Source organism: Primulina huaijiensis, chromosome 16 (genome assembly GCF_012295235.1).
Source record: "Primulina huaijiensis isolate GDHJ02 chromosome 16, ASM1229523v2, whole genome shotgun sequence".
Classification (NCBI taxonomy): Eukaryota; Viridiplantae; Streptophyta; class Magnoliopsida; order Lamiales; family Gesneriaceae; genus Primulina; species Primulina huaijiensis.
In genome coordinates, this window is record NC_133321.1 from 686,305 (window position 1) to 708,660 (window position 22,356).

Below are 22,356 nucleotides of genomic sequence, written 5' to 3' on the forward strand. Positions count from 1 at the left end.
TTGTATTCGATTTTTTGAGAACAGTTGTACTAGTGTATTTAAATTACTTAGTCAGTTATTCACTTATAAGTTTAAAAGAAGCTAAAAGTTTCAATTGGCAATGTTTAAGTCTAAATTGAAGTGGGTTATTACACCTTGTTGTAATAATCAATGTCTTTTGTAAAAACCTATCTTTGAGATAGAAGGGATAATGTAAGAGCATTTGAAATCTCCGAACATCCAGAAAAATCTTTGTATTCATTTTTCTTATTTAATATTTCGTTACTATCTTTCAAACTTTCAGTTTTTATAGCATTCAAGCAAAATTATTCAAATATATCTCTCAGTTTATTTCCACACTATTTTTAGTTAATTGATTGATATTGACATACAAGATTTCGAGATCAGTTCCTTAAAGAACTGACTCACATTTGAAAAAAAAAGCTCAAAAAGTCTAAGTATTTATTCAACCCCTTCTAAACACTTTCCCCGAGTTAACCGATCCTAACATGTGTTATTCCAATAGCATCAATAGAACGAGAATTATTTTCATTCTCAGTTGTTTAAAACATCGTACTGATAGCATGTTATAAATCATGAGAGAGAAAGAGAGATGAACGAAGAAAATATAGAGAATTAATAAGAGTCCATCCTTATATACAATTTTTATTAAAACGAATAATTTTATTTATAAAAAAAGATTATAACATACAAATTTTTATTTATAAAAAAAGATTATAACATACAAATTTTTATAGTTATTATTTTATTTATAATATATATCTTGATTTCAAATCAAATATGAGAATCTAGAATAAAAATATATTAAAACCAGATTGAGTAATAAAAAAAACCCACAAAAGGTGATATATAAATAATTAGGGGTGGCTAGCAAGGGTAGAAATGTAAGTGAAGCAAACACTCCTGTGTTGGGTATGGGTGGGCGGAGAGAAATCGCATAAAAAAGAATGAGATCGGAGAGAAGAAAGAGAGAACGGGGGAGCTTTAGCGGTTAGGGTTTTTCCAATTGATCCCATCACACAGCCTGACGTCATAGCTTTCTCTCCTCTCCCCTTTTCCTCTCCATAAACCCTAAATTTCTAATCAAAATCTACTTCACCAATTCAATCTGTCTTTGCGCGTGGCAAAGCTATTCATTTCCATGGGCGCGCAAGAGAAGTCGCCAAACTCCAGCAGTTCCATGCAGGTCAGGATACTGATATGAAAATTAAGCAAGGATTGTTGTGTTCCAACGAGTTTATCCAAAATTCCACCACGTGCTTTTATTTGACAAGGATGAATTTTACCCTGTATTTTAATTTTAATTTCCAGCTTCCAAGTGCGTTTTAAGCTGCTCATTTAGCTAGTTTTTTGTTTAAATGGAGAAACATCTGGTTTGCTTATGCTAAATATTTGATTGTTTACTGTTGATGCCTCGTTTACCGTTACTTCCGTTGATTCTGTGTAGTTTTGGTTTATAAATGCCAGAGGCTACTGCCCCTATGAACAAATTATTTGCTTTTGTCTGCAGCGTATAAAGGAATTAGAATTTCTTGATAACAAATCTCAACGCTACTCACTTGTTGAACTTTCAAAATGTGGATCTAATCCACAATTTTGGGCTACAGTAGTTAGTAGTTAATCACCAAGAACTAGTTTATATACTAGCATGTTGTGACTTTTTATTTAATGTAAGTATCTGTATAATGCAATTACTATGATGAAATAATCTGGTCAAGCCAAAAAATGATTGGCAATTAGCTTAACATGCTTCATTGAGAATTGAATGGTTGTGGATATCTGTATGTTTTACGAGATTCGTGCTAAGAAAAGGCATTTGTACGATAATATGGTCTTTCATCAGCATTCATTGGTAAGCCGGAGAAAGATGTAGGGTGCACCTTTTGATATAGTCGTACTTGACGGGCAAATAGCCATGTCTAGAATTTATTGGTATCATAATTGCGAGGTCGGCTAAGGAAAATATTTTATCCTAACAGCCTTGGACGCATGCTGGCTGTCTTGTTTCCTACACTCTTATGTGGTTAATAAAATACCACAAAGGCAATGAACCTAACCTTTGCATCTAAAGATATGGCAAGGTGTATCTGTGTAGTTAGAAGCGGGTCTTGGATGTAAGTCACACATACGTCCACACATCTTGATGTGCCTACAGGCACAATGCCCGTTTCAATTTCGCCTCAGTTTAAAGTATTGTGTAGCTGAAATGGAATATAGCCATGCTTCACTTGTGCATTAGTGATTTTTTCTTTGTTGTTTAATGCTTCGTGAAGTCTATATTAAATGTCATTAAGAAATTTTATTCACATGTTTAGATTCTAAAAAACTATTCCTCAGTGTGCTGTGCGCCCGCCCGTCCCTTAGTAAGACATGGCTCAGCATGTGCCTTAGTGTTCTTTGTGCCCTTAACAACTTTGCATCCTTCCTCTGCATCCACGGAAGTTGCGGCGTTTTACCATTTTTTCTACCTGCATTAATTGATTCGTAATATAAACTTATAAATTGCTTTAATACATTCAGGTGGTTGTTACCCAATTAATATTTGTGTATATGGAAATTTTTTCTCTCATACGTCACCTGTTTTTGTCTTTCTATCAGCGTGTTAAAGTATATCGCCTGAATGAGGATGGGAAATGGGATGATCAAGGAACTGGCCACGTCACTGTTGATTATCTGGAGGTTTGACATCTTTGTGGTTCCTTTTGTCAAAAGTTTCTTCTTAACATTATAACATTCCAGTATGAGATAGAAACGTTGTCACTTGTGTTCCAGAGGTCCGAAGATGTAGGACTGTTTGTTATTGATGAGGAGGACAGTGAAACATTACTTTTACATCGAATCAGCTCTGATGATATTTATCATAAACAAGAAGGTATCTCTTATTATATTTAATTCCCTTTACGAAAGAAAAACTCATGCTTCTTCCAGTTTCTATTGATTATATTTGATCATATACCTTCAGATACAATCATTTCATGGAGGGATCCTGAGTTCTCAACTGAATTGGCTCTAAGCTTCCAAGAGACTACCGGTTGCTCATATATATGGCTAGTATCAGATATATTTTATACCTATTTTGTTTTTCCTTTCTCTTGCTATTTAATTTCAGTGTTTATTTTATCACATTTTGGTTCTTATGCTTGTTTGTTTAGGGACCATATATGTAGCGCACAAAGGAATATGCACTTTAGCTCACTTACTGGTATGTGATGTTGATTTCTTGGTTTTATTTTTTGTTTTTTCTGTTAATTTGTTTTATGCCTTCTCTTTACTATCTTTGCTTCGCAAACTTTTGCCTTCGTACTAATCTAAGAGACAGCATGGCATAATGAAAACCTTATGTGTTTGACTAAAGCCATTTTTATTTTCCTTTTGAATGATTTCAAGTGAGATGAACAGCTATAGCCCATACGTTGGATTCTGAATTACAGTTCCTTTTTCAATTAGTTGATCACCCACAATGGCAGCCTTATCAGATTTTGATCTCACTACACTATTGAAGCTTACATGTAGGCTTTAAGACTCAATTCACTTCTAACTAGATAGTTAGTTAGATCTTATAGCGTCACTTATAAGTACCTGTGTTTTTTTTAATCTGGAATTTTTGGAATGGATTCAGCCTTTTTTGTGGAAAATTTCAGTTTATAGCATATCCTGGCATAAATATATAGTTGTGATGCTCCATTTATGCTAAGCCATTTTTCAGATGAAACATACCACAACGTCGACAGCAAGCTGAGGGAGTTGCCTTCAGTTGAGCTGTCCACTCTTCCTTTGATATTTAAGGTACCTTCTGTTCTCCGGCATCTCCTTCCCCAAAAAACACATGATTGTGTGGTTGTTTAGTTTTCTTTGTGGCTCTAATGACACATGAAATTTACATATGTTAATGTACTCAAAGTTACTGCTATGTTTCTTTTCTCTTTGCAGACAGTGGTCGAGAGTGGCATTGCTGATCAGATTCATGTTACCGAACTTATATTGCATGATGTAAGTACTCTGAGTAGACGACTTGGACATTATATTTGTATTGAGAGGGTTCTTTTAGGACTGTGTTTGGGTGTGGTGACTTTTGGTAGCACAATGCATATGTGATTGTTTTGTTGAACAAAGGCTTGCTTCAATTGTTATTTGGTTAATTTCTTTTATTCCTCTTGTTTGGCTTTTGTTTTTTATCAAAGCAATATCAACAGCTAGTTGCAGCGATCAAAATGGTCTTTGTTAGTGAATGACCTGGAGTTAGTTTGTTGTTTTAAATTATATTTCACCCTTTGTAGGGATTTGTGGATAGTTTCCTAGAATGAGCCGATGAAATAAATTATCGGATTAAATGGTTGATGATGTTCTTTCGCTCTTTTATCAATATTTTTGAACATCCAATTTCGAGGATTAAGTTGTACTTCAATTTCTTAATTTTTTCGTCTGTCATGTTATTTGCTGGCAATATTAATTTTATTTTTCATCTTTGCTTGGCTCAAGTTATTAGTTGTTATTAATGGAACTGAAGCTCATCTGTGATGCAGCAAGATTTTTTTCGGAAGCTGATGGACTTGTTTAGGATGTGTGAAGACGTGGAAAACATGGATGGTCTTCGCTTGATTTTCAAAATTATCAGAGGAATCAGTAAATCTCATTGCTACTGCGCTTTGGCATGTTATTTCTTGTTTGTGGAAAAGTGTTTATCTAATAATGCTTTATGGACCTTGCAGTTTTATTGAACAGTCCTCAGATCTTTGAGAGAATATTTGGTGACGAGTTGATCATGGATATAATCGGCTGCTTTGAATGTATATCCTTTTTCTAATCCCAAATCCCCTCCTTCCCTCTAGTCTTTTTACTTTTTTTTCCTAAGTAGATATCTGAGTTTCCCAAGGTTTTATTGATGTTGTCCCGTGGCTACATTTGTCGAGATAGGTGGTTAAATCCTATCATTGTTAATTGCATTTCTTTTTGATACGTTGTTTTCTATGTTGTAAGCTCTTTTTTAGGGCTTGTAGCCTAGAATGTTATGTAGATATCATCCCAATCATATGACTTGTATCGCTCTTGCCATTGTAAATGACCACACATACTTATGTTAAATCTTACAATTACTCGTGTTGGTATCATGTCATGTTTTATTTTGAACATTGAAGTTTGTAGATTATGGGGCGCTGATACCGTAAATATATTATTTTTCACCTGTTGAAATTCCGTTGATTATTTTAAATTGAATCTTTAAGATTCTTTTTCTAACGTCTTTTTCTCATTAATTACACTCTTTCATAGGCTTTTGACCCATTTCCCTCAGTTCAACTTTATCTCCATGTATTATATAGTCATTGGGTACAGCTTTAATATGAACTGAAAGTTGTCTCCATGGAACTGGAACCCGATGAATCGTAAGTGGATGCCTACTCCACCATACTAGGAATGCATTAGGCATTACGATCTTGTGTTGATTGTGCATCCTGGATGTTTCGAGTGTTATCCTGGCTCTCTCTGGTTGCCACCTTTTTCTGGGTGTAATTGAATTGCTTCAAATTTTCTGCACAGATGATCCAGATGTACCTCGTGTTCAACATCGCAAGTTTCTAGAAGAGCATGTGGTATTTAAAGAGGTACAATTTCACTTGCTTCTTCATTCTGCCTTCCCTACCCTACCAGCATACCACGTGGAAGTGATAATGCAAATTCTGCTGACAAGGATGTTGCTAATTAGTGCTGGGAGTTGAAGTGGTCCCTTAATAACTCAAATTCTGCTCACATGAGCTTGTTTCAGGCCATACCTATTAAAGATCCTGTAGTTCGTTCGAAAGTACATCAAACTTACAGAGTTAGTTATCTGAAGGTATCCCTGTCAAATACAGATCTTATTTTCCATTTAGTTGCTTTAATGAATTCTATTAACACCTTGAATTGCCTCTTCCAGGATGTGATTTGGCCTAGAGCTCTGGATGAAGCCATTACTGCTAATTTTAATTCTATTATTCATTCAAATAATGCAACTGTAAGACTATTTTCAAATTTCTTTGGCACTTCATATCTTTTTTCTTTTGTAAACCAATTTTATTTTGTTTGATTTTTTTGTTGTAGGTTGTTTCTCTGTTGAAAGATGATAACACTTTCATTAAGGAATTGTTTTCAAAGCTGAAGTCTCCTAATACTGAAACGGAAACAAAAAAAACTTTGGTAAACATTGATCCCTATTTAATCTTTTTGCACATGTTTAAAGATTTAGCACGTTAATTATATGCCAAGTCGACGATATGGAATGGTGACATCACTCATTTACCATGGCAACCATGATGTTTTGACTTGTAACTGGCCAATTTGCTCTGCCTTCAAAAGTTTACCTTTTAAAATTCTCTTGGATATGCAGCCTGCTTAGAATTGGTATATTAGTTTTATATATCAACTAACCATTTGTATTTTGGCCTAGGTCATGCTCTGAGTTAGTGTTTTTGCTTCTCATTTGCAACTTTTTAGACCCTCCCATGCAGAATATGGCTATAATACAATACAAGTTTATGTCCTTTATGGGTTTGTGTTGGAATAGCCGAATAACACTAGCATGTTTGCTTGTCGAAATAAACAGTTGCATATAATAGGATATTTTCTGTTTAGTTACCAAAATATGTTGGTTCCAATTGTGCCTGAGGTTGGTCCAATTTCAACATTTTAACTTGAAAAAATTTCCACGTTGAGCCTAATGCCATCGATTTTTCAAAAATAAAAGCCCAAAAGATTAGAGATTGTTCCATGAATTAACTGTACTTGAAATATAATGAACTGATTTCAGTGACAGAGTCAAGTGCTATTTATATGGCAGAGAAGTTTGCAACAGGTGGAACATATGATTCCAAATAGCTCTTGGACTTTGTAATTGCTGTGTCTACACTCTACGTACATCGAATAAGTTGTGACTTCCCAACCTATTATCAAGCTTCTGGATTCTCAAAATCCTAAGTTTCTATAATTTTGTATTGTGTAAAATCAGTTATTGCTATCTCTGGGTCCTTGGTGGGCATGAATTTCCACTTCATATTACCAGAGGGGAAACTGTAGATATTGGTTAGTTCAAATCTTTATGGGCTTGTAAATGATGAACTTTTTTGGTGGACAAATAGCGAAAGTTATAATTGCAAAAGCAGTTGATTGAGTCTTTATCTTGTGGAAATGGTTTCCAAGAATGATGAATGTGCTATGTGGATTAAAATATTTTACAGGCATATCGTGTGATTGCACTTACAAATGTTAAGCGGTGTCGCAGAAGTTCTACCTTCAGTGAACGCCCATGTTTTGGTGATTTCTTCTTTTTCGTGCGACTGTTCTTCAACTCCCCAATGTAATCAATCGGGCTAGTGGCTTCAGAAACCTAAGCAAGGCATTTAGGGAAAATTGTGTTTTTTTTTTAATATTTGTATATGAAACTGAATGCATGTTATTATGCGCAATTGATATCCAATATGATTTTTTGTTCTTGATGAGATGAATGTCTGAATCATTTTAATTTTTCCCTGTATTTTAAGATGTATGTTTTAAGTGGTCAAGAGAGAACCTGAGGCATAGGTACGTGAATCTTCCTGTCTCAACTCGAACCTTTAAGAAACTAACATTGTTTGAATACTTTATGTTGGCGTAGGTACACTTCTTACATGAATTTTGTACCTTAAGTAAGAGCTTACAAATGGTCCATCAGCTTCGTCTATTTAGGTAAGTTAAATATTATTATATCACTTGCTGTGCTTTTGGAATTTATTACACATTAAATATGTTCTAAATAGGACAGTTTTAAAATTTCAGTGTAGTCTGCAAACATCTTTCTTCAACATGTTTTTGGTTTCTTTATGCTTCTAGGGATCTTGGCAGTGAAGGCATATTTGATATCGTGGCTGATGTCTTGCAAAGTGAAGACAAGAAGCTTGTATTGACTGGGTGATGAATTAAATCATTAGTTTAGGAACCTATTTTTTTCCTTATCTCATTTTGGTCTCTATTTTTGATAATATATCATGGTAAATTGTTGTGAACATGCAGAACAGACATCCTCATTCTTTTCCTAAATCAGGATCCAAATATTTTGCGCGGTTACGTGAGTCAGCAGGCAGGGGTTCTCTTTGGACTTCTTGTAAGTTATGAGATTGAATATTTAGTCTCGAGATTTCATAAACTATGCAAATTTTTGGTACTTTTTAAGGTGGTGGATATCATGTTTTTGTGGGAAAATATTATTAGTGTTTTTATGTTAATTATTGCATCATCAATTCTCTTAATTAGGTGTTCGTCACAGGTTTTCTATATATATATCTTTTGTGTTTTTAATAAGGATTAGAAGTTGTGTAGAAAATTTTAAAAAATAATAGGAAGGAAAAATGCTTGAAATTGTATCTTTTTTTAATAAGTTGTGTTAAACTTTGATAATTACAGTGTCTTCTCGATTTTTAGGTGAAAAATATGTTAACAGATTTTGGAGATGATATGCATTGTCAATTTGTTGAGATTCTTCGTAGTCTTTTGGACTCTTATACATCTGGATCACAGGTGCACTGCTTGATTCTCATTGAATACAGTCTCACCCTCCCTCTCACTTTCTCCTCAATTCCCCTATGATCCTTTCTGTTTATCTAAAATGTTGGTGGTCCTTGTCTTGTACATGATTTAATTTTGTTGCAGCGAGATACTATTGTGGAAATTTTCTACGAGAAACACTTGGGACAAATAATTGATGTTATAACATCTTCATGCCCTCCAAACAGTGCTGGGGAAATTAGCAGTAAGTACACGGGCTCAGATGGAGGACCCAGGAATCAGAGGCATGTGAAGCCTGAAATACTATTGAGTATTTGTGACCTTCTATGCTTCTGTGTTTTGCACCATCCATATAGAATAAAGTAATTTCTCTGTTCCTTGCTTGATTTATTTAGCTGTATATTTGACATTAGATTTCTTTTTGAACATGTGCGTCGTTGTTTTCAGATGCAGTTTTCTTCTGAATAATGTGATTGATAAGATTTTGTATCTGACAAGAAGAAGAGAAAAGTATCTTATTATTGCTGCAATTAGATTTGTGAGGACGCTTATTTCACGGAATGTAAGTTAACAGTTCTACCTTTCTAACTCTCATGAGTGATGTTTTCAAGAAAGAGATTCCCTTGTCTTGAAACTTTTTATTACCTTGGTGAGCAAAATTATGTGAAGAAGTTTTACTAGCTTATATGCATACATTTATGTTATCATTTTTATTGTAAAGTTGTTTTCAGTATTTACTTATTTCTTGTTGACTTGCAACATTTCCTGATTATGTAGAGAACAAACCTTCAAATTATGTGATTGATTAGTTTACTGCATTCATGCATGCGAAGTTTACTCACAGATTTCATAGATGACTATAATTTACATCCATTTCTTTCCTTCTGCGAATTTGACATTCTAATTATATGCCTTGATAAAAGAACCCTGTGCAATGAGCAAATGAAATACATTCTTAAAAGAATTTGAACTTGTTATGTTCGGCCTCTCCCCCTTGCGCTTATTAAGTAGATTGGTTCTAATGAAAATTTTTATGAGTGTGTGTTTGAAGTCTTTGTAAACTAGAGTCGCCACTGGAGTGTTTCTGCATTTCTTTGAACTACCAATTCACCAGTGATTTTTTATGATTTGTTGCAGGATGAGCATCTGATGAATCACTTTGTGAAGAATAACCTTTTCAAACCAATAGTGGATGCATTTGTTGCTAATGGGGATCGTTACAATCTTCTGAATTCTTCTGTTCTCGAACTATTTGAATATCTTCGGAAGGTGGGGGTAATATTCACATAAGTCATTTCATTTACTCACATGACTGATGCATCCATCTGCTTGTAGCAATTATATTTCTGAAGCATGTCTTTTGCAGGAGAACTTGAAGATATTACTCAGGTATTTAGTTGATACATTCTGGGACGAGTTGTCCAAATTTGAGGGTTTATCTTCGATTCAAGCTCTGAAAGTTAAATATGAGCAGGTATAGTTTTTACCTTGTCTGAGGATCCACCTACACTGAAATCACGTGATTATGATACATCATGCATTTACAGTCTCTAGAAAATGTGGGTACGTCTAGTACTGACAATCTGCTAGACCAAAGAAAACGAACTGACGAGCGTGCTTTGGAGAAAGAAGAAGAGGATTATTTTAACGAGGGCAGGTTTGTGTTGCATTTACCACTGAATTACATTCTTTTTTGTAGAATGCATACTGTATATGTTGGAACTTGGAATACTGATATTTCTGAGTGACAACGTGGATTCAAATCAGTGATGAAGAAGATTCAGCATCCGCACAAATGACAAGTGCAGAAAGATCCCAAATTCAAGCTTCAGTTGTAGCTAATGGGTCTGCACCTGGCCACCCATCACCCAGGTACTTTAAGGCTTCACTAGAGTTTTAAAGTTAACTTCGTAAGTTAATGTTTTGCTAAATACACCTGTGCATGAAGGTCTGGTGGACTTGTTGACTACGATGATGATGAAGATGACGAGGAATATAGGCCGCCACCTCGAAAAATGACAGATGCATCTAATGATGACGAGGGAGTGCGAGAATTCCCCTTGAAACGTAAATCGGTTTCAAAGGAGGAACCTGAGGCCAAAAGGTTGCAACGTTCTCCAAAAAGCTTAAAACCAAGGGAAGGTGTTTTCGCTGCCTTGTGCTCAACCCTTAGTCAGGCAGTACTACCCAGTAAGAAAACAGCTACTATGGCGTTCAACATTTCCCAGTTGGATGCGAACAAGAACTCTACTGAACCAAATCATGAAGAGAGAGAATATATTAAGTCTTCTGGCAATTGTCAAAATGTTGAAGTGGAAAACCACACTGATACGGAAGAAGCTTCTTCTAGAAGCTTCTCTGATAGTTTGCATGATTCTTCTGACAACAGGCAACGTGGGGATGACTTGCCTTTGCTACAATCAAAGTCCTCACCAGAAATGGCTGTGAATGGATCTTGAGCTGCAATGAATGAGCTATTTTTGCCATACATGATAGTTTACTTCTACTCAATTCTGGTGGGATCTGAACGCATCAAATTTTCAAGAGAATTCGCCCATATAATCAGTGAAGGGTACAAACAAACAAAAAACCCTCATTCTGGGAGAGGATACTGTACAGTACCATGCAAGCGTGCCGAAGGATGTGTGTTAAGTAGGCTGTTCTTGTTTAGGTTTCATTGGTTTCGGTTCAGTAATTGTGATGATGTAAGAATTTCATTAACTATAGTTTTTGCTTCTCTAACTGTCGGTTCTGCTGAAGTCGATGTTACGTCTTAGTTTTATATGAATTATATATACATTTGATATAAGGTAGGCCAGTAATCTTATTCTGCATATGTAGATTTGGATTTGGTACAAACTGGCAAATGGTAGGGACCCTGATGGAGGCCAGTTTTGTTTTCAATGTGTATTTCTTCGAGGAAATGTAGATTATGATAGTTGTCAGGAAGATTATGTTCATATGGTTTGGCTGAAGCCCTGTAGCTATTTATATGGGAGTACTACTGAGATGCTTTAGGCAAGAAGAAAATTGGATGTATGAAAGAAATAACTAATTTTTCTCTCATTCTCCTAGCCTCCTTTGTATATCTTTCGTTTTTCTCAGTGGAATACATATACGTTGGCTGACTTAATGGTCACGTGGGAAACCTGATGGGTGAAATTAAAGGTGTGGCATGGATAACTGCCCTGAGGTTCCGGTAGCAAGTAGCTTCATTTTTTGTCAAGATTTGTTCTTGTTTTGATCTAACGTGGCTCTAAAAATCTTGGGGTTTGGAGCCTCGGGGAAAAACGAAAAACAAGAAACATAACAAAACAAATTACTATTGATATCCTTGAAAGCTTAGGGTTCAATTGCGTCTTTATATCACATAATTTGATAGTCGGGAACACACTTCAACAGATATTAGAAACATGACAAGAGAGTTCTTATTTTGTGAATTTGGAGGAAGTTTATTTCTGTTGCTATTGTTGATTGATGCTCACTCGGATTTTGGCATGCTTGATGAGCATGTTGACGAGGGGGGAGAGTTAAGTGGGTTTATAGTTGTGATAATTTGTGAGGGATGGATGAATTTACGGGGTGGTAAATAGAAATTAAATTTGACTCAAAATGCAAATACCCAGTTAGTTAGGTGTCAAAGTCTCACTTATTTTCCTTTTTGTGAGAGAGAAACGTAGTAGCCTCTTTTTTAGTGGGCTTGGCGTAGCTGCTTCCCCCCACCAACAATCTATGATGATTTGATTTCACGAATGGTGGAAATGAGAATGTGGGGGGCGGCTATCATCATCATCATCATCATCTTCCCTCACAAAAAGTCTAAACTCTTTATGTAAATCAATTCCATCTTCTTGTGACCACCATTTGGTTATTTCATCACTTAATTAGTTTTACGAAATATTTTAGTTATAATTACTATGTAAACATATTTATTTATAAATCTTATATAAATAAATCCAAACAAATGTTTGAGATTTTGTAAGCTCCAAATTCCAACCACTGACTGTACTTACGTACCTAGCCTCTTTCCTTTTCCCAAAGTACTAGAACGCCAAAATTTATAAACCGTTGGGTGAAATAACATATACCCAGTAATTTGAGTGATTGAAGTGATATGGGATGTATAGCAATAAAAAAAAAGTCAAAATTAATCTTTTCACTTTGAATATGTTAAATTTGTCAATAAATAGCAACTTTGAGCTAACAGCAAAGTCAAACGATGGATATTTCCAATTAATTAATGGCGAAGGATTTTGTTTTAATAATGGGAGTAGTTGATTAATTTTTTTCTCAATAATTGTAGACACGTGATTGATGCTTATCATTAATGTCTACGCGCACACACACACACACCTTTGACAAGTCAGAGTTGCAATGTACGAAATATTTCGATAGTCAACGACGAAAAGGTCAAAATGACACTTTTGAAATCATTATATATTAACGTTACTATCATTAGTAGATCGCTCAGTCCAAAACAAAATAAAATATGGATTATTTGTCGTTGTTCAAGCTCCTACTGCTCCTCCTCATGCTGCACCGTTGTTCGGCTGCCGCCGCTTCCTTCCCCAAAGAAGCCCTCCCCACTAAATCAGGCTATCTCACAGTCAACTCCAAAACTGGTTCTGCTATTTTCTACACTTTCTATGAATCTCAAAACGCCTCACTTTCTCAAACACCGATCCTCATCTGGCTTCAAGGTGGCCCTGGATGCTCCTCCATGCTAGCAAACTTCTTCGAACTCGGCCCATGGCTTCTCAACCAAGACCTTTCACTTGAGTACAATCCAAGATCTTGGAATAGGATTTTTGGCCTTCTTTTCCTTGACAATCCAATCGGCACTGGCTTTAGCATTGCTGCTTCGCCTCAAGAAATTCCTAGAAACCAATATGATGTAGCTAAACACCTCTTCGTTGCAATACAAACGTTTATTGGCTTGGACGAGTCATTTAAAACTCGGCCAATTTACTTAACCGGCGAGAGTTATGCTGGGAAATACCTCCCAGCACTTGGATCTTACATAATAGAAATGAATGCCCATTTGCCGAGGGACAGGAGGGTGAATTTGGGTGGTGTTTCCATAGGAAATGGATTGACTGATCCAGAAATTCAAGTACAAAATCATGCTGTCGTCTCTTACAATTTGGGTCTAATCAATGAAAAGCAAATGATCCTCTTGGAGAAACTTCAGTTGGAGGCGGTTGGATTTGTCAAAAATGGCAAGTGGAATGAGGCTGCAAATGCAAGAACTAAGGTGTTGAATACACTGACAAACATGACTGGTTTAGCCACTTTGTACGACTTCAGAAGGCTAACCCCTTACCCAAATCGTGTTGTGGTCAAGTTCTTGAATAATGTGGAGGCCAAAAAGGCATTGGGAGTTAAAGAATCAATGGTTTTCGAGCTGTGCAGTGCAGCTGTGGCGGATGCGTTGCACGATGATGTGATGAAGAGTGTGAAGCCTATGGTTGAGTTCTTGATCAAGAACACAAGAGTGCTGTTGTATCAAGGGCAGTGTGACTTAAGAGATGGTGTGGTGTCAACTTCGGATTGGGTAAAGACTATAAAATGGGAAGAAAGGGGTAAGTTCTTGGAAGTGGAAAGGAAGATTTGGAGGACGGATGGGAATTTAGCAGGGTATGTGCAGAAATGGAAGAATTTGACTAATGTTGTAGTACTGAATGCTGGGCATCTTGTGCCTACTGATCAGCCTTTGAATTCTCAAGTTATGATAGAAGATTGGCTGTTGGAAAAGGGACTGTTTGCTCCTTAGAACAGTAAAGAAAGAACCACTGATTCTAGATGAAATTCGATTCTGTTGTTATGATAAGAAGTGAGAATAGTTAATTCTTGCAAGTTTCCTTAACTGAGAATAAAAGGAGAGAATTTGGAAGGTTAATGCAATTTATTCCTTGTAACCTCGTAAAGTTCACTCCCATCCTCTCCTTCCTCAACCCCATGCATATGAATATTCAATTTCAGTATTTTGTGGATTTTCATTCTCTCTTTTTAGCATGCATCTTGGCCGCCCATGTCAGAAGTCGATACAAAACAATGAAACATCACGATTAATTAGGATCGGAAGCATATCAAAATGGCACAAACATAGCATACACACACACACACGCATATCACGACATAATAAGCTAAGTTGTGTAGGAAAAAACAAAAAATGAGGAAATTTCAAAATGTACACACATACGTAATAAATAATGGTGGACTGACTCACATAATTAGCTGGTATTTTGTTTTTCATCAATTTTCAAACATTTTGCTTGCAGTGGTGTCAAAAAAGAAGAGGGCCTCTACCAAATTTCGAGAGAGTTGCAATTTTCATAATACACGGATCCAACTTTCTTCTAACTTTGATCACATGCTCCAGCCTGTCCAGTTCGTCCAATAATTATCATCATCCAGATCAAACCCTAAGATCCAACATATCTGCTACCACAACTACTTTAATTTGAAACAAAAGCTCAAGTTCAAGGAATGATCTTGAAACCCAGTAAGTCGTCTACCAGTCTCCTGTAAAACTGATTCACTTGATTCATGACTACCCATGGCGGCAGTGATCTTGAGATTAGTTATTGGACATTTACTTCGCCCCACAAGAGCCTGCATCAAAATCGTCACCTGATATCAAGATCAATGATACGGACCATACTCGTTTCCTCCACATGATCTACTATGGCTTGTACTCTTAACAAATTTGGTAATGTGAGATATAGGAAGCTAGCCTCTAGTGGAATGGTTATCAACACCGACTTCGTACACTTCTGTTGGATTTTATACAGTCTATAAAAAAAAAAAAAAAAAAAAAAAAAAAAAAATCCGACTATAAGATTTATTTTCGATCAAATCAAAAGGATTACATAGTTTCATAAATTATAATCGAACAAATGAATATAAATTAATGATGAATTTAAACAAAATTATTTACTAGAAAGCTAACATTTTGTAGTTTTCCTCCCTTTTTTGTGAATCCGATATGCGTAGAAACCACAGCCTTCCAATACGATTTTTCCTATCGACGCCAGTGTGTGGGCAATCAAAAACGCAAATACTAGAAATCAAAAGTTTTTATTTTTTATTCTCTACTATATTTTCAACTCATGAAAAAATAGAAAACAAATTTGTTTTTTCAAAACAGCATCTAGAATCCTATTTATAATTATTCAAACCAAGAGTCCAAATCCTAATCTAATTGAGACTCCAAAAAATTCAGCCACTTTATCTACGATAGGGCCAAAATTTGACTTGATATTAATTGTATTATTTTAAGTTTTTTAAAGTTCTTTTTAAAAGTCATAGGATTTCTAAGATCTTATCAAATAAATTAGAATGATATTCTAATTTATTTGTAGATATTAAATAATATCTAGATTTTATTCACAATAAATAAAAGATATTATCAATAACTTTTCAATATTATCATACTAATCCAAATCTATAATTGTCTCATAATTATAATTTAACATAAGTAATATCTCATAATTAATTATATTTATCTCTCTAAGCATTTGAAGTTATGGAAACAATTTTTCCATATTAACATATGATTTCTAAATTGCATTTCTAGCTCGTCATTAATTTGGAAAAGCGTATGGGACCATAGACCCATAATTAAGATCTTTACATGAGTTATTTCTATATACAATTATGATGTCCGAGTTGGAAAATTTTAAACTGCAGTATTTTATTTGTTATCTAATTACGATCATTTTTAACAGGCGTATTTTTCAGCTATGTGGCATGCATGCATAATTTTAAGGATTTCGAAAATGAGCTTGTCAAAAAAAAAATTAGTAGCATTTTTAAGTAGTAGATGTTTTAGTAACTGAACATACGTAACTGAAGTTGCCCGAACTGATTATTAATGTGCTAAAAATCGAAGACAACTGAACTGATAGAAGCTAACTAAAACTGTGTAGTTAACTGACGATCGGTTAAGACTGATCAGTTACACAATCAGTTCAACAATCGGCTATGAAATTCAACTGATAAATCAGCCACGTCATCAGTTAAGGAGCGTATCTATCAAGCGACAATGTGTACAAGAACAGACTGCAACTTATAGTGGGAACACCGCATATCAGAATGCCACAATGTACAATTGTCAGAAGAATGATGACATTTCTATTAAGGACAAATCAACGGATATAATTATTTGAACCCATTCAATATTACCGTTGGGAAGCAAAGCCTATAAATATCCGAGAAGATCAGATATGAAGAAGTTACAAAAGTTACTAAGTTAAAAGAGGATTTTCGCACATTCAGTTAAAAAGCTTTCAAAGAAGCTCACTTCTTATCAGATTTAATCATAGCTTTCATGCTATATCTTGAGCTCCAGCACAAACACTCATCGTTATTATATTCTATCTATCTTAGATCAGTTGTGCTTAGAAAAACACATCAGTTTCATATTGATAATATTGTATTGATACTAAGAGTTTCAGTTTGGCGGTGTTAAGTCCAAATTGAAGTGGGTTATTACAGTTGTTGTAATTAATCAAAGTATTTTAATGAATATCATATCCTTGAGATAGAAGAGGTGACGTATGAGCATTTGAAGTCTCTGAACATCCACAAATCTTTGTGCTCTTTATTTTCAAGTATTCAATCTGTTTTTCAGTTTTTTTTTCCACACTTCTAAAGTTAATTGATAAACATTGACAACAAGATTATCGAACTTAGTTTATCACTAAACTGATTCATCTTCTCGAAAATAGTAAAGTGTTTATTCAACCTCCATCTAAACACTTTCACTCACCCAACCGATCCTAACACATATCTTATGTACTTAACTGTTTAACATTTGTTTTCAAACTGATTTGATCAGTTCAAACAGTTATAAGTTCAGTTCTCACCATAACTGAACTGATATATGTGAGAACTGATTCCTCTTATTTTAGTTCATTGGTTTACACAAGTTAAATTGCTTTCAAATTAGTCAGCTTTCTTAACGAAGGATTAATTCGAGGATTTTTCGCTTGGTTTAATACCAAACTCAATTTAATTCATCGGTGTTTACATTCTTAGAACACGAGATATTGCAGCTCATTGAGAATATTGTGCTTGAAGCACTTTTTGCAGGTGCCCGAACCGATCCATCATAACCTGAAATTTCTGGGAAGTTGGGTGTTGTAGTATAAACTGAGGCAAGAGCCTCGAAATCATACCATGCTTTGACCTCCTTTGGATATGAATTTTGTTTCATCCATACACTGAGATATTTTCCTGCTACATCAACCTGGATTGTGGTTATGTTAATGTTGCCTATTCTTTTTTTCAATTTTTCCCAATTTTGTTGATATACTTGAAATGGAGAAACTGTAGATTCATTAATGCCAACCTTAGATTTTCTCTTATTTGTATGAGGTCTGAGGTTGATTTCTCCATCTTCAATCCCCGAGATAAAAGGTTGACTTGAAAACTCGAGATAAGGATCTGGAGTTTCATTTTTTGTTTTGGCCGACTCAACTGAATATGATCTCCACTTAACATTTGTGCTAAGGGTACTTAAATCCTCTGCTACAGGTATAGAGTCTTGTACTAAAAAACTCTCCATTTGAGAAACTAGTGGCTTCTCAATGTCTTGGAAGATAGGTCTTTGTATTACATACTATAGCTGGGTATAAACATGCAAACATCATATGATTCGATCAAAGACAATTATCTTATCAGTTTGTTGTAGCTTACCTACAACATATGCATTTAGGGCTATCTTGTTAACCTTGTTTTGAAGCATTTCAAGGTGTTCTCTCAAATGCCTTTGTATTTTTGTGATGACATCGATATCACCTATGTCCATCTCTTGTTAAGAAATCTGCAAGAATAATTTCATGAGATTTAATAATCACAATATCAAAAATATAATTTTGACATAAAGCTTGTCATCTTAATAATCTAGCTTTCTTGGGTTTTATATTATATTATATTTTACAAGAAAGCTTTTACATGTGTGTTATCAACATTTAAAGTAAATTTATTTGCAAGTTAAAATAATGACAATTTTTCAAAAGTCTTTTTTACTGCATAAAATTCCTTTTCGTTGATATGTCATCTTATGGCTTCTGCATCAGAGAATTGACAACTATAATACATGCATGGTTGTTCTCCATCTGGTGCGAGCTTTGTAAGAACTGCTGCCCACCAATAATCACTAACATCTGTATATAATATCAGATCATCTTCATCTTGAGTAATAGCCATTTTTGGAAGATTTTTACAAATCTCCTTTAGTTGGCTAAGTCTTTTTGTGTATTCTTCTGTCCATATAAATTTTGCATCTTTTTTCAATAATGGACTAAACAATTTTATGTGTTTTGCTAAGTTTGTAAAAAACATCCTAGCAAAATTAACAACTCCTAAGAAACTTTGTAGTTGTTTCTTTTCTTTCGATTTGTCTAGAAATTTTTTTTATTTTTTTCATGGTTTTCTTGTAGAACTATTGCGGACTCATCGATTTTTATTATGATGAATTCCATATTTCTTGTAGCAATGGCTACTTTCTTTTCAGATAAAACCAGCTCTTCTCTTTTTACAAAATTTAGAGAAAATCTCTAAGTGTTTGATATGTTCTTACACATTTTTAGATGCTATTCAAACACCATCAATATAGACAAACATAAATTTTAAATAATACTTAAATAGATTATCAAATTTTATTTAAAATATCTGGGGTGAATTAGTCAATCTCAATGTTAAGAATTCCCAAATATAGTGTCCTTGTGGTGTGGAGAAAGCTGTAAATTTCTTGCTATCTTTCTACATCCGGATCTGATAAAAACCTGACTTGCAATCAAATTTAGAGAATATTTTTGGCATTGCATATGCAACTGATTAAATATTCTCTCTTAGGTATAAAATATCCATTAAACTCAAAGATTTTATTAATTTCTTGATAATTAATAACATACCTAGTTTGTTTCTTTTGATCTCACAATGATAGAAAGCCTGGACTGCTATATGCTAAAATTCCTGCTTTGATTAGTCCAAGGTCCAGATGTTCCTTAATAATAATCTACATATATGTTTGGTCAATTATGTTCATCGAGATATGCTTGCATATGACAAATTCATACTTTTCTCTTCCTTGATATTTAGTCTGACTTTGAGCTGATTTTATCCCGCTGTGCCAAATGGATCTTCATTATAATTTTATTTGATTCTTTTCTTGACATCTTCTAGAGATACTTTCAATTCAAACTCTACATCACTCTGGTGCAAAACTATCTTGAGGAATTCTATTTCTTCTGGTCGGAGGTCCTTATCTGCTCTTAATTGAAGCATTGTTTCTCCAAACCTTTTAAAATCCTTCATTTTTTGGTTCAGAAGTTTTTTTCATCACCACGCTTGCTACAAAACTGGATTGAAAATTTTCTATAAAATGCATCTCTTAGTCTCTGGACTATGACTTTATGACTACATGGTGTTATGAACATTAATCTTCTACTTTCATTTTCTTGTGTATATGACTTAAAGATTTGTAAGAACTTATTTCCTAACAGAATTTTAGCTCTTGTATCATGAAAATAAATAGGTGATTTTTTTACTTTGTACCAAGGTGTTTGTTCAATGTCTCCAGTTAATATTTTCTGTCATCTTAATCCTTTACATAGGATTAACATTCGTTTAGATTTATCTCGTCCATCAATCTGGGGTAATTCTTTTTCCAATTCTTTTGGAAAAACTCTTTTTTTATTGTACAGATTCCAGCCCCTGAATCAATATAAGCAACAAAATATTCTGCTTTATATTTTTCATATAACATCCCTACTAGGAGTATATCGAGAATGAGCTCGTGGTCATTTGATCTTCCATATTCTATCATCTGCCACAAATTTCATTATATTCTCCAGTTGTTTTCAAGGTTTGTGTTTCTCGATAAACTCAAGCCCAAGAACCAATTGATCTGGTTCTTTTCCTGTGTTTCCTTTGATGTGAACTTCCCATTCTCTTATATTGATAATTTTTTGTAAGTTCCAATCATAGGTTGTTCCGAATAGTATATGGTATTACAAGAAAATTGATATACTTTATCTTGTAATATCAAATACTATTCGACTTCCATCCATCCTTCAGACTTTTTAGTTTTCCTATTATTGAAAAAAAAGTTGTTCTTAGTTGGATTTCTTGGATATGTGTTTTCCTCTATCTTTTACTTGTTATTATATCTCCTTGAAAGATAATCTTCTTGATTCCAGTTTAAGACTTTGATTCATTTTTAGAATCCGTTTGTCTTGAATTTGGATATTTGTTTCCTGTATAAAAGAAAACTCTATTCTTTCTGGATAAATTGTCAGAAAAACTTTTTCAAATATTTTTGTTATTTAAATAAATATATTTTGTCTAGACCATAAAGTTATTGGTTTCTAAGAACAAATTCCACTTCTGACGTAAGGGTGAGATTTGAAGCTCTTCCTTTTTCTGCCTTTACAACTTACTTCCAATAAATGTTGGAAGATAATTTTTTTTACAGCATAAAGAAGTATGTTTATTAACACCCCTTAATCGTTTGTAATTATTTTGTAATGATGTCATATGATACAATTTTGCTAATTTTTCTATAAGAAAAGAGTCTCTTTGTGCCAAAGTATCTGGATTGACAGAGACATATTCCCTAATTAGTATTTCTCTCCAGAGACTTGGAATTTTGGCTAAGAAAAATTGCATTGTTATATTCTCTTCATCACCTTAATTCTATCTATATTTAGTTAATAACAAAATATATTTATCCACTAAATAGATGTCATGTAATTCAATACTATACAAAGGTTGAGTATATATATTTTTCTTCTCTGCGTCTTGACTATTAAAATAGTCTATTCTTATAAATTGTGCTTTGATAGTCATTCTTCCGACTATCTCACTGAGAAATTCTCTGACTATGATTGATTCTTTGGTTTCTATCGAAGTCATGTAACATGAAATTATAACTCATCTACTAAGACTCATTTATAAAAGTTTAATGAACCCTTATCTGTTTAAATCAAGTGTTTATGTTGCTTTTCTCATAGCCGATTTCTAATCATTTATGAGATCTCTGTTTTTCAAGTCTAGTACATCAAGGTTAGGTATAACCTCATAAGGATGTATAACTTCCAAAACAAATTTTTCATTGGGTGTTTGGTGCAAGGGAATTTGACTTCTCATTGACCTTGTTCCTGCTAGATGTGCTTCTCCACCAACCTGAAAATCTGTTTGAGGTTATATTATATTTGTATTATGAGATCTCATACTTTCTCTTGGTGGTTAATGAGAAGATGACCAAGTTATTTGCAGGTGTTTCACATCCAGTTGTGTTAATATTCAAATCTACGACTCTGAGATTTGCATAAATTCTGCAATGTCTTGGAGATCATTGAGACCAATACTTTCTAAAGTGGTCAACAGATTAATTTATTTTCTGAGACATTTTTAATTAGACTAATCATTTTTTCTTCGTCAGTTAAAGTTTTGGCTTCACCTTGATCGTCTCTCTTTGATGTAATAAGGGTTAAGTACCAAAGAATAGTGATAGCATTCCTACCGAAGTTCTTTTACTAGAAATTGTTCTTTGATTTTTTCCACTTTTGTGGTACATAATATAACACACTGCCATAATTGTGTACCGTCTTTTATATTTTCCTAAGATCTCTAGAAAAATTATAGGAATTCGATACTATTTCAAAAAAAGTATTAAATTGAATCATAAATTTGTCTTTGAATTCTGATAAATTCCAGTTTAATAAATCCCTATTTCTCAAACCATCATTTCTAATATATATAGACGGTAAGAGGAATTAAATTAAAAAAAAAAAAAAAAAAAAAAACCAATGTCACGTGAGTGAGACGATAAGG

The 22,356-nt window shown here is 34.1% G+C and overlaps 2 protein-coding genes across 3 annotated transcripts; both read left to right on the forward strand.

Annotated features, from left to right (window-relative positions):
* The first annotated feature begins 875 nt into the window (after positions 1-875).
* Positions 876-11,575, forward strand: LOC140960921 (uncharacterized). Of its 2 annotated transcripts, none has more exons than XM_073419243.1 (24): positions 876-1,186; positions 2,599-2,679; positions 2,773-2,872; positions 2,963-3,047; positions 3,153-3,202; positions 3,707-3,786; positions 3,931-3,990; positions 4,524-4,623; positions 4,710-4,787; positions 5,536-5,600; positions 5,702-5,830; positions 5,912-5,989; positions 6,076-6,171; positions 7,625-7,695; positions 7,840-7,917; positions 8,020-8,110; positions 8,428-8,523; positions 8,656-8,873; positions 8,959-9,073; positions 9,649-9,780; positions 9,878-9,985; positions 10,059-10,168; positions 10,279-10,383; positions 10,460-11,575. In XM_073419243.1, exons 1-24 carry the CDS (start codon positions 1,142-1,144, stop codon positions 10,968-10,970), a joined length of 2,682 nt encoding a protein of 893 aa, XP_073275344.1. In that variant the 5' UTR covers positions 876-1,141; the 3' UTR covers positions 10,971-11,575. The 2 variants fall into 2 exon arrangements, with proteins under 2 accessions (XP_073275344.1, XP_073275345.1); XM_073419244.1 differs by having other exon boundaries at positions 5,762-5,830.
* A 1,407-nt stretch (positions 11,576-12,982) lies between these two features.
* On the forward strand, positions 12,983-14,495 carry LOC140960684 (serine carboxypeptidase-like 50). The gene has a single exon (XM_073418928.1). It carries the CDS (start codon positions 13,001-13,003, stop codon positions 14,282-14,284), a length of 1,284 nt encoding a protein of 427 aa, XP_073275029.1. The 5' UTR covers positions 12,983-13,000; the 3' UTR covers positions 14,285-14,495.
* Positions 14,496-22,356: the final 7,861 nt, after the last annotated feature.